The sequence below is a fragment of the Sus scrofa genome, chromosome 7 (genome assembly GCF_000003025.6).
Source record: "Sus scrofa isolate TJ Tabasco breed Duroc chromosome 7, Sscrofa11.1, whole genome shotgun sequence".
NCBI lineage: Eukaryota > Metazoa > Chordata > Mammalia > Artiodactyla > Suidae > Sus > Sus scrofa.
Window position 1 is genome coordinate 93595927 of NC_010449.5, and position 12007 is coordinate 93607933.

Below are 12007 nucleotides of genomic sequence, written 5' to 3' on the forward strand. Positions count from 1 at the left end.
ATGCAGTTTGGATCCAGCATTGCTGTGGCTGGCATAGGTCCGCAGCTACAGCTCCAATTCGACCCCTAGCCTGGGAACTTCATATGCCTCAGATGCAGCCGTAAAAAGAAAAAATAGACAGATAGATAGATAGATAGATAAATGGGGAGAGGGAGCCCAGACCAGTAAGGGCCTTGTCCAGGCCACAGGCCCATCACAGCAGTCATGTGCCAAGGCCTCTACTTGGTGTTAAGGGGGCCAAGAAAAGAAACAGGAGGAGCATCCGAGAAGGGAGCTGACCATCAGGCAGTGGTGTGGTCCACCCCAGAGAAGAGGAATGTCCTAGCACAGACGTGGTTTTGAGTCACTGGCATGGTGATCGGAGAGAGTAGACTGATTCTTAGTTTTTTACTGTTTTGTTAGGTAAACTACTCAGAGTGTGCCCCTCATGGCCTGCACCTGGGCAGGTGGCTCCCACTTCCCTTGCCCTTGGTCAGCCCCTGCCGGCCCCTTGGGAACTGGTCATTCACAGGCGTGGGTCAGGAAGGCCTGGTGTACTCCACACTTGCTGAGGACACTGCCACCCTAGACCAGCTAATAATCTACCCTTTGTCAACTAAGTATGGCGCCAGATTCGATGCTTTACATATTCTCATGATGACCCTAGGAGGCCTGTGCTATGGTTACCCTACCTTTACAGGTAAGGAGCCCGGGACTTCGGGAGCCAACGTCAACCATCCCCGGGTCACAAAGCTACCAAGTGATCCACCTGACCCCAAGCCCTTGACCACCACGCTGCTATCCTGCCTCCATGCCCATCATTGTTGACTTCTGTGAGCAACAGAGTCCTCCATATGCCAGCCTGGGCTGGAGTGTGCAGGAGCAGGAGTGCTAGGCGAGGAAGCCCAGGTGTCCCCACCCCACCCCGAATGTCTTCGCTGTGACTGCCCCAGTACCCTCTGGTGTTTGGGAGCAGCCATCCCCCGAGCATCGTATGCAATCCTCATTCTTCCTTCTGGACCAGAGCTGAACAGTGTCTTTTCTCTGGGTTTTTTGCCTCCAGAGAAGTGCTCCACGGTTCCTTCGTAGGTTACGATTGGGTGAGGATGTTATCTTTCTCACATCATTTGGCTGCCTACTCTACAGCAGAGCAAAAGGAGGGGCCTTCAGATTAAATTAGATGGAGAAACTCATTCCGGTGGAAAAGGTGCTCATTTTAAATCTGTGCATATTCTGTTTCTACCCCCTCCATCTCCGCCCCTGCCTGACACACACCTGAGCACAGTTTTAAGGGTTGACTTTGTTCCGTTTGTCAGGGAGTCTGCTTCTTCACTGCCTTGGCAGGGCCTTCCCTTTTCTTAGCCTCTGGTCTGCCCTCTGTTGCAAAGGAAGCCCTGAGCGATGGTTCTGTAGGTTCTCCTCTTCTTCAAGGCATCCCGGGATGACTCTGAGACGTAGGGATTGATGATGGCCAAGTGACATCTTGAGTGCCGGGCGTGATGGAAAGGCAGAAAAGTGGTCCTCTGGGGGATGGGTGCTGAACCCCATGTGGCCAAATGAGCAGAGATGCTCAAGGATGTCCTGGGGAGTTCCCTTCATGGCTCAGTGGTTAACGAACCCAACTAGTATCCATGAGGACACAGATTCAATCCCTGGCCCCACTCAGTGGGTTAAGGATCTGGCATTGCCGTGAGCTGTGGTGTAGGTCACAGATGCGGCTTGGATCTGGCGTGGCTGTGGCTGTGGCTTAGACCAGCGACTACAGCTCTGATTTGACCCCTAGCCTGGGAACTTTCATATGCCATGGGTGTGGCCCTAAAAAGCAAAAAAAAGGCAAAAAAAAAAAAAAAAAAAGATGTCCTGAACATCGCTCCCCAGGTCATGCTTTCTGCAGCATATCCCATCCCTTCAAAATCACAGAAGCCAGAGCCTTCAAACCCGGTCCCTCTGCTCCCTCCTTTCATTCCTGCCATCCGGTCCTCGTTCAGATTCTCTGCAGCTGTCCTGGCAGCACATGCCGCTCACGCCAACCCAGAGACTCCTGAGGCAGGAGCCATGCGATTTCTTACGCCTCTGAAATTTCATGTTGTGATTCAGGAAAGGGTGCTTTTTAACACACAGCTTGTCATTGTGGGTTATCCTTCAGCATTTCATTCATTTTTGATAAGAGGCTAGGTGGGTGTGAGGTATTTGCAGGGGTTTCAGGGTAACTGTAGGCGACACAACGCTAGTGTTTTCTTTAATATTCTTGGCCCGGTGGGATGATTCCTTTCGCAGCGAAACGTAGATAAGCTCCTCTTGTTTTTCAGGCAGGTAACCTTTTATTGATTTTTCCCCTAGGAAAATCTAGTGCTTGATGGCCTGAAGGTTGAGTGTGGCATTTCCCAGGATGACTCAAAGGAACAGATTTTCTCTTTTCAGCCTCTGTAGTCTCATCCCCTCCCCACCCCAACCTTGGCATTGACTCAGCAGTGGGTGGTCCCATTTCCGAAGTGTCAGGCTAGAAGAGAATTCTGTGGCGGGGGTTGGCACAGCAGGGATTCAAGCAATAGAGGGATTCTTGGGTAAAATACCCTGTGGATCCTTTACCCTCAAAGGTTCTCCTGTGACTGAGGCACTGGGGGCCAGGGATGGGTGTGGGGAAGGATCGGGAAGGATGCAACAGAGTCCTTGCCCTCAGAAGCTTGGCATCTTGTTGAGTTCTGGTGCCAAGGGTGAGGGGTCCATGATGGGAACAAATGCTCAAACTCAGCAGAGGGACACTTTGCTCTCAGTGGGGCCCACAGGGAAAGCTCTGGGGACAAAGGAGGGCTGGAATGAAGGTAGGTGAAGATCGTGTGGTTAGTTCTTTCTTCTTGCCATGTCTTACAAGACTAGAGCCTGCCATGGTGCCAGCCCCCACCCAGTACCAGCCCGCGTGAGAGCCTGGGTCCAGGAAGGCCCCTGACCCCCTCTGCATCCTCTCCACGGGCCCTAATCTCATGTGTTACCCAGAGTCCGATGTTACATCTGAGACTCCAGCCATGTCTGCATCCCATGCCCCTTTTTTTTGCCATATAAGCAGTGCTCTGCCATAGAAGCTGCCCTTAATTGCCTACTGAGCCTCCACTCGGAGGAGATTCTGGGACGATTGCATCATTCATCAAAGCATCCCCCCTGACCCCCCTGACTTTTCTATGAGCCATGACTCTTAGTTTTTCTGTGTGTGGTTTTCTATAAGATTCAGACTTTTTTCTTGGTGTCATTTGTTGTAGGGACCTTGTGATGGTTAATTTTAGGGGCCAACTTGGCTAGGCTTCAGTACCCAATTTGGTCAAACACTAGTCTAGATCTTTCTGTGCAGATATTATTTTAGGTGTGATAGACGTTTATAATCAATTGACTTTAAGAAAAGCAGATGCCCCTCCATGGTGAGGGTGGGCCTCATTCAGTCAGCTGAAGACCTTAAGAGCAAAACCCGAGATTCCTTCCTTTCTTCCTTCCTTGTGTGTGTGTGTGTGTGTGTGTGTGTGTGTGTGTGTGTGTGTGTGTGTGTGTGTGTGTGTGTGTTTAGGGCCACACCTGCAGCATATGGAAGTTCCCAGGCTAGGGGTTGAATCAGAGCTACAGCTGCCAGCCTCTACCACAGCCACAGCAACACAGGAACTCAGCCACATCTGCGATCTCCACCACAGCTCATGGCAACGCCCAATCCTTAACCCCCTGAGCGAGGCCAGGGATCAAAGCCACATCCTCGTGGATACTAGTCGGGTTTGTTACTGCTGAGCCACAGTGGAAACTCCCCAAAACCTTAGATTTCTTAAAGAAGAAGAATTCTGTCTCCAGACTGTGACATAGTTTCCAACCTGCTGGCCTGACCTATTGATTTCAGATTCAGGACTGCACCATTACTCTTACTTGAATTTCCAACTTGCTGGCCTGGAGCCAATTCCTTAAAATAAATCTCTCTCTCCCCGTGTGTGTGTGTGTGTGTATAAAATATGTAATGTATTATATATATATTTTTTCTATTGGTTCAGTTTCTCTGGAGAACCCTGTTAGTGCTACCTGGTCTGACTGCCGTCTTCTCTCTCCTCCTGTCTCCTTGGCCTCCATCACCATAAGGTTCCCTTGCTCTTTCTCCAAAGAGTTCAAGATGTGACTGGCTCACCAATACCTGTTCCCTGGGTGCCAAGTTACCCAGCACCCCAGTTTTTCTGCTCCTTCCTTCAGCATTTTCTCCTCTGAAAGGCAGCAGCCAGAAAGATCAGCCCAAGGACCTGAAACTTGAATCTTCTGGTGTTTCTGTTTCCTGGGCATTTTTTTTTTTTTTTTAAGTAAAGAAGAAAAAAGAAAAGGTGATAAAGGAGGAAGGGTCCCCAGGGCGAAAGGATAAACTTGGGCTAAAATCAACATCATGGATGAGCTGAGGACAGAGACTGTCCATGCTGTCCTTTGCTCCTAATTACCACGGGTCCCGGGGAGGCTCGGAGGCAGGATCCGGCCGTAGCAGACAGGGCTGTTCTCCACGCTCCTCCTGTCCTGGCGGGACACCTAAGGACCCATGTCCTGGGCCTGCAGACAGGCTTTGGGTTGTCTGGTTCAGCCTGGTCTTTCTGTCCCCTGGCCCCCTCCGGCCCCCACCCACGCCACCGTGGTGCTGCTCGGCTCTGCCGCTGCGTGATCTGTGGGAGAGAGGGCCGGGTGCTTCCTGGTGGCAAGGGCTGGACCACGATCTCGTTCCTTCCACAGGCCACGTTTCTCTATGCTCCTTCTCTTCGGCAGTCAGAGGTGTGTGAGTGAAACTTAAACCACCCACTGCCGGCTGGGGAGGGAACCGGCCCTCCCTCATTCTCTGCACCATCTCAGGAGGGGATTAGAGGGGGTGCGTATGCGTGAGTGTGTCAGAGCATGTGGTTATGTGTTCCCGGGTCCCCCCAGACAGCCTCGATTGTTCCCTCTCCCCCACTGTGTGCTTCTTCCGAGTGTTTGCAGATGGGCCTGGCCCGTTCTCATAGTTATCGGGCCGGGCCTTCTCATCTTGTCCTCTTTCCTTGAACTTTCTTGAGCAGAGATTGGATGTGGTCGAGCAGTCCGGGTGCACTGCTGAGGAGCTTCCTCTCCAACCCAGGGGTCGTGAAGAGACCCTCGAAACAGATCCCCCAGCTTGCATTCTGAAAGGCAACTTCTCCTTATCTGGAAAAACTGATAGTTGAGAATTTTAAGATTTATTTGGAAGGTGACCGAGAAGGGCAGAGGGCGACAGTGGCCCTAACGAAGGGACTGGCTTTTGGGTCCTCAGATGTAGAATGAGCTTATGTATCAATTATTATTATTTTAATTTTTTTTTCTTTTTATGGCCACACCTGGACATGTGGAAGTTCCCAGGCCAGGGGTCAAATTGGAGCTGCAGCAGCTACGGCAACACCAGATCCAAATCACGTCTGTGACCTACACCTGCAGCTTATGGCAACACCGGATCCTTAACCCACTGAGTGAGACCAGCAAGACTGCATCCTCATAGACACACCATCGAGTCCTTAACCTGCTGAGCCACAACAGGAACTCCTATCAATTAATATTTACATGACCTCTGGAGAAGCACTGAAGGGATTGATTGATTGGCTAAAGGATCTGAGAGGGCTACAAAAATATTTATGGGGTAAGTTGATAGAGAATTGAGCATGTCTAAGTGTTTTAGTTATCTATGGCTGTGTAACGAACCATGCAAAAATGTAACGGCATGCAGCAGACATAACTTACTCCTTCTAATGTGTCTGTGGATTGGTCTGTGGGTGGTTCCTTGACTGATTCTACCTGAAATCACTCCTGGACTCATCCAGCTGGAAGGTCAGCTGGGCTGGCGTGTCCAACCTGACCTGTCGCACACACCCAGCAGTAAGGGCTGGCTATGGCCTGAGCTGCTCTGGTTTTCTTCCATGTGGCCTTTATTCCTCCCGGAGGCTGGACTGGCTTCCTTACATGCCAGTCTCAGGGTGGCTTCCAAAAAAGGGAATGTGGGAGCTGCAAGGCCTCTTAAGGCCCGGGTCTGGGAGCCCTACCCTGTCACCTCTGTCTCTTCACAGCCAATCAGAGTCAACGTGGGGAGGTCTCCTCAGTGGCACCAGCGTAGGCAGGGGCAATTTACTGGTACCCTTTTGTAATCATCTACCACAAAGAGTAAAAGAAAAATATGGGTTAGAGTAAAAATCAGATTAGCATTTGGCAGTGAGAGCCGATAGAGAAAAGAGGCAAGGACCACAGCCCAGGCGCAGACCGCCTGGGCTGGAATCCAGGCTCTGCCACTTCTTAGCTGTGTGACCTTGAGGAAATCCCACAGCCAGTCTGCTCAGTGAGGATAAGAATAACAACTGTCATGGAGGCTTGTGATGAGTTTGAAGTGAGCGCACACAAGTGCCTGATGCCGAGCTGGGCATACCTGAGACGCTCAGATAGCTGTTACTTATTACTATGCATGCTACTGTCTGTAAATGGTGGGTGAGTTAAAAATTTGGCGTGTGGTGTTCCAGTTCTGAGGCAAACAGGGAAAAACAAGTGGTTAGAAGGTTTGTAGTGTGGTCTCACCATTGCTTCAGATGAAGCAGGGCTGTGTCAAATGGGCCAGAATGTGTTTTTACACATTTGCTTTTGAATGCAGCAGATTTGCGGCAGACGACGAAGTGACTGGCCTGGAAAATCTTCACACCATAAAGACAAATGCATTTTTTTTTTTTTGTCTTTTTGTCTTTTGTCTTTTGTTGTTGCTGTTGTTGCCATTTCTTGGGCCGTTCCCGCGGCATATGGAGGTTCCCAGGCTAGGGGTCCAATCGGAGCTGTAGCCGCCGGCCTACGCCAGAGCCACAGCAACGCAGGATCTGAGCCTCGTCTGCAACCTACACCACAGCTCACGGCAACGCTGGATCGTTAACCCACTGAGCAAGGGCAGGGACGGAACCCGCAACCTCATGGTTCCTAGTCGGATTCGTTAACCACTGCGCCACGACGGGAACTCCGACAAATGCATTTTTTTTTTTTTTCCCGAGAGCAAATGATTAGAGGCAGTAACCTCTGTCTAGAGTTCAGGCAGACAGGCGTGACTGTGGGAAACCCTTGCCTGGAGCCCCAGGCCTCCTCTCTCCCGGCTGAGAGAATTGGGAAAATTCATGAATCCCTCCAGGGCTCAGCTTCCTTGTCTGCAAAATGGGTACAGCGGTGGTTCCCACTACACACAGAGAGCAGGCAAGCAAAGCCCTTGCCCTCTCGCCTGGCACGTGCTCCTCAATGCCTATTCGCTTGGACTGCTGTTAGTCTACAGAGGATTTTCGGGATGATTTTCTCTCTGTTGGAAGATGGACGCTCTGTGTTTTCTTCACAGACGCTTAGTGCTATTATTAGACACCTTTTCTGTCTTGTTCTTAAGGGGGCACCTGGACTCAAGGGGTTGTCATGCAGAAGCAAGCAGGCACATTAAAAAAGTCATAAACTCTGCATTTAGCCTCTTCTCGAATTCCCTGCTGGCCCCCATTTTTCCAAATTAGTGGGCGTCCTCCTTTGCATGGCTTGTATTCTCCATGGAACTTCATGCAGCCTCTATGGAAGCCGGCTACAGACATTTCAGAACAGCCTTCAGGGCCTTCCAGAAATCTGTCAACAGCCCCCAAACCGCGAGTTCCCACCTCTCCTCGCATGGCTCCTCTCCACGTCGCCGCTGCAGTTTCAGGGTTCCCTGATGGTGCGGAGTCAGGAGTCAGGTCCATTGTCTGCTCAGTCCCCAGGAGAGCTTCCTCCTTGCTCTCTTCGAATCTCGCTTTCCTTCTGATTTATGGCTTTAGAATGTTGGCCTGGAGGATCTTAATTTAAAGCCTCTGTCAGAGGTTGTTACACGAGCGTGCTGCCAGTAAAAAAGCTGTTTTCCTTGGGTTTTGCTCCTCTGTCGCCTTTTTTGTGGCATGAAATACGAGGTAGGAAAATAAGGTTACCAGCTTGGGGTTGAGAGAGCTATTGAAACACTCTCGTGTCATCTTGTGTAATGGAAGCTGCCAGCCTCCATCCCAGCCAGGGGCCAAACTCAAAAAGCTGGCTCTCCCAGACCAGGTGTCCCCAAGCTCCCCGCCCCTGCCCCCCACACCTATCCATTTGTGTCTCTTTCCTAAGCTGCCTCTAGGGGCAGTTCTGGTGGTCATTATAATTGGGTTCAGAATCCCCAGTCTAACGTCTGTCAACTGTTTACACTTCTGTTCCTCTAGCCAAGGAGCTCCTGCTTAGTTTTGCTGTGTTTGCATTGCGAAAACAATAGGTCTTTTTTTTCCCCCTCATTTTCCAGATGCAGAATTATATTTCAATAGCCAGTATGCTGTAACAGCTGTCTCCTGGCCCTCAGATACTTTTTATACCCTTCAGGAAATCTCCCCTCACCCTGAATTGTTCAGCATTTTTCCCAAGAGCGAGATGAGGAATCATTTCCCCATCATCCGACCACCCTCCAAGGCAGCACTGACCTGGGCACACCTACGGTCTCCTTAAACCTCCGTCCAGCTGGAATGAGTATCACTAGCAGAGCCATTATTTCAAAGAATTTGGCTCCTTCAGGGCTGAGCTTCTGGTATTTTCATCATCTGTGCTGTTGTTCAGTGAGCAGGATTCATCTCTGTGTGGCTGACACCAAATTCCTGGCTCTCGGAGCGGTATTTTTGTAACACGCCGTGAAAGTGTCACGAGGTGCCCAAGATGATTCCTGTCATCGTCAAGAGGAAAGTTGTGGAAAACTGTTCATGAAAGGAAGAACGTGATAAGAAAGTCAATAAATACACAGATAACATAGGTAGATCAAAAAAGCAATGGTACGGGTTTATGAGGTGGTCCCTTCGATTAAAAAAAAAAAAAATAATAAAACTGGAGTTCCTGTTGTGGCTCAGCAGGTTAAGAACCCCACTGGTATCCATGAGGATGCAGGTTCGCTCCCTGGCCTTGCTCAGTGGGTTAAGGATTCGGCGTTGCTGCAAGCTGTGGGGTAGGTCACAGACGTGGCTCCAATCTGGTGTTGCTGTGACTGCTCGAATAGGCCTCAGCTGCAGCTCTTATTCAACCCTTAACCTGAGAACGTCCATGTGCTGCAGGTGCAGCCCTAAAACACAACAAACAAACAAATGAACAAAAACCAACACCAAAAACAACAAAGACCCAAGTAGGTTTATGCGTATGTATTTGCATATGTGTATACGCAAAAGAAAAGTCCAGGGCAGGTAGTGTTTGACTTTGGTGGGATGAAGCATTTTTCAAACTGTTCTTTATAACAAGAAAAGCAACCCAATACTATTTATTTATTTATTAACAATTATAAATCTGTGGTTTTATCAAGACAAAAACCGACAGCGTGGGTATGAGGTTTACATTTAAACGAAATTTTCGCAGAAATCTAACACATGCCTAAAAGATTTTACAGCAGAGTTCTAGATGCAGGTCTGGACGATGTCAAGAACTGATGGATCTCATGATTCCAGACGATGCTATTTATTTTTAATAACGAAAAAACAAAACACAAAGTCAACAAAACCAGAAAGAGTAGTCAGGCAGGTTGACTGGTCAGAGGCTGTGTGGGTCTGAGGCCCCAGGGCTGCCTGGCCCTGGCACAGGGCACCATGCACTGGCTTGGCGTGGGCTTGACTCTGGGCAAACCAGGTTTGGCTGTTCAGACACGCTGACGTGGTTTCTGAGGCCGCCGAGTGCAGACACTTTTCTGCGGGCCTGTGTCTCTCGCACTGGATGGAAGCAGTATTGTGCGATCAGCTCAGCTCCATTCAGCCTGCTTTGCGGGGCCCCGTCAGAGACCAAGAAGGGGTGGGCTTGGGCCTTGTTTCTGCTTCTCTTGGGTGCCACATGTGAGAGCACCTCTCAGCCTGAGGCTGGTGGCCATGCCCTGTCCCACTGTGCCTGGGCTTCAGAGAGTATCCATGCCCGTGGGCATTCCTGTGTGAGCTGTCAGCTCACAGAGCTGCCAGACCCTTCCTCTCCCCACCCCTCTCCGAGCCAGGAGTCAGCACAGTGTGGAAACCAGTCTGAAAACAGGAGATTCCGCCCCCGGGGCAAACCGCGGCTCTGATGAGGAGCAGCCCTGAAGTACCCCGCTGCCTTGCGGCTGCTGGAACCTACCAGATGCGGATGCTGGTGGAGCCTGGCAGCAAGATGCTGGGCCTCCAGGCCCTCACCAAGGGCTGGTGTGGGGAACACAGCTCTCCTCGGTGATTCACCAGCCAGCCATCGGGTCCTCAGGCCAGGCCAAGTCCTGGCAGGGAAGGGAGTCACTGCAGGCTGCGTCTTCTCTTGCAGAGAAAGTTCACTCGTGTGACCAGGAGAGACAGAGCGCCCTAGAAGAGGCCCGGCAGAATCCCCGTGAGGGCATCGTCATCCCTGAGTGCGCCCCCGGGGGGCTCTACAAGCCAGTGCAGTGCCACCAGTCCACTGGCTACTGCTGGTGTGTGCTGGTGGACACGGGGCGCCCGCTGCCCGGGACCTCCACACGGTAAGCCCCCCAGAGCCTGTCCTGCCCCTCGGGTGCACCTGGGGCAGGAGAACCAACTTCCTTCCTGTTAGGCTGGCACCTAGCGTCTCCCGGCTTTATTGTCCTGGCCTGGAGGGAGTTGAGCGACATTTCTGCTCTTGGGCAGATGAAGTGCCGGTAGAAAGACCTGGGTCCTGGATTCTGGTCACAGCTCTGGCCTTTCCTAGCTGGGCGGCCTTGGGAAAGTCGGTAACCTCTCTGAACCTCAGTTCACTGGCAAGAAAGCCATTGCCCTGCCCGAGTCACTTGGTTCTATGGCTCAGACAGGTCCTGTGTGCAGACATAAAGTGACACCACTCTGCCTGAGTGACTGAGAGGACAGGCCTGGACATGTGTCCGTGGGAATACGGATGTTGGGATGGCCTTGCAGCCATGGGACAGTGTGGGAGAGATTTTGCTGCCAGCCCTGAGAGCTCTGGGCTTAGTGACCACAGCAACCACTGCTGGTAGTAGGGGCGGAAGTCAGCTCTGTTCCCAGCCCCTCCTCACCTCCACCCCGTCCCTCTCTCTTCTCAGCTACGTGATGCCCAGCTGTGAGAGTGATGCCCGGGCCAAGAGTGCGGAGGTGGACGACCCCTTCAAGGACAGGGAGCTGCCAGGTAGGAGACACGCTGCCCCTTGCTGGCGCCTTCACCTCTTCCTGTCCCTCTGCCCCTTGGCCATGCAGAAGCAGCGCCTCCTCTGGGTCTGTGGCTCCATCTGTAAGATGGAGCGGGAATGCTGGCAGTGGCATTGCAGGAGCCCTGGGATCTGCATCCCATCTCGGATTTGTCCCTAGGTAGTCCTGTGCTCTTGAGCCCACTGGTTCTCCTCTTCGCTCTTACCTTTTTCTTTAAAAGGTAGTCATTGGATGAAAACCCCATCCTTGAAAATGCTACAATTCTTTCTCTATCCCAGGGTGCCTTGGACGATGTCCTGGGGTCTGTGGACCCTTTTTCCCAGGGTGCAGAGAGAAGATGGCTCACAGGGAGGGGCTGTCCTGAGGGGTTGTGGCAGTGGCCGTGCCTTTGCGATGATCCTTGGCGGCTCAGAACTGTCACCACAGTATGACACACAGACAGGGGGCCCGGACCTCTCAAAGGCTGCTGTGCCAGCTTTCTCCTTCTGAGAGTGTTCCCTGCCCGCGAGTTACAGTAGGATCATCACATTCTCCATAGCTTGGAACATGGTGGTCTTTTTTTTTTTTTTTGTCTTTTTAGGGCCATACCTATGGTGTATGGAAGCTCCCAGGCTTGGGGTTGAATCGAAGCTACAGCTGCCAGCCATAGCCACAGCCACAGCCACAGCCACACGGGATCTGAGCCACATCTGTGACCTATACCACAGCTCATGGCCACGCTGGACCCTTAACCCACTGAGCAAGGCCAGGGATTGAGCCCTCATCCTCTTGGATGCTAGTCGTGCTAGTCGGGTTTGTTACTGCTGTGCCTTGACGGGGACTCTGGAGCATTGTAGTCTTAATCAGCACAAATGCAGGTCCGTGCTGTTGGG

At 51.5% G+C, this 12007-nt stretch overlaps 1 protein-coding gene across 4 annotated transcripts in view; it reads left to right on the forward strand.

The window, feature by feature from the left end:
- Window positions 1–12007, forward strand: part of SMOC1 (SPARC related modular calcium binding 1) — a 148269-nt gene that overhangs the window by 115863 nt on the left and 20399 nt on the right. For all 4 annotated transcript variants that reach the window (XM_021099408.1, XM_021099410.1, XM_021099409.1 and 1 more), the window contains exons 8-9: window positions 10285–10477; window positions 11033–11115. In XM_021099408.1, coding sequence (XP_020955067.1) covers window positions 10285–10477; window positions 11033–11115 — 276 coding nt within the window. The remainder of the gene's footprint in view (window positions 1–10284; window positions 10478–11032; window positions 11116–12007) is intronic.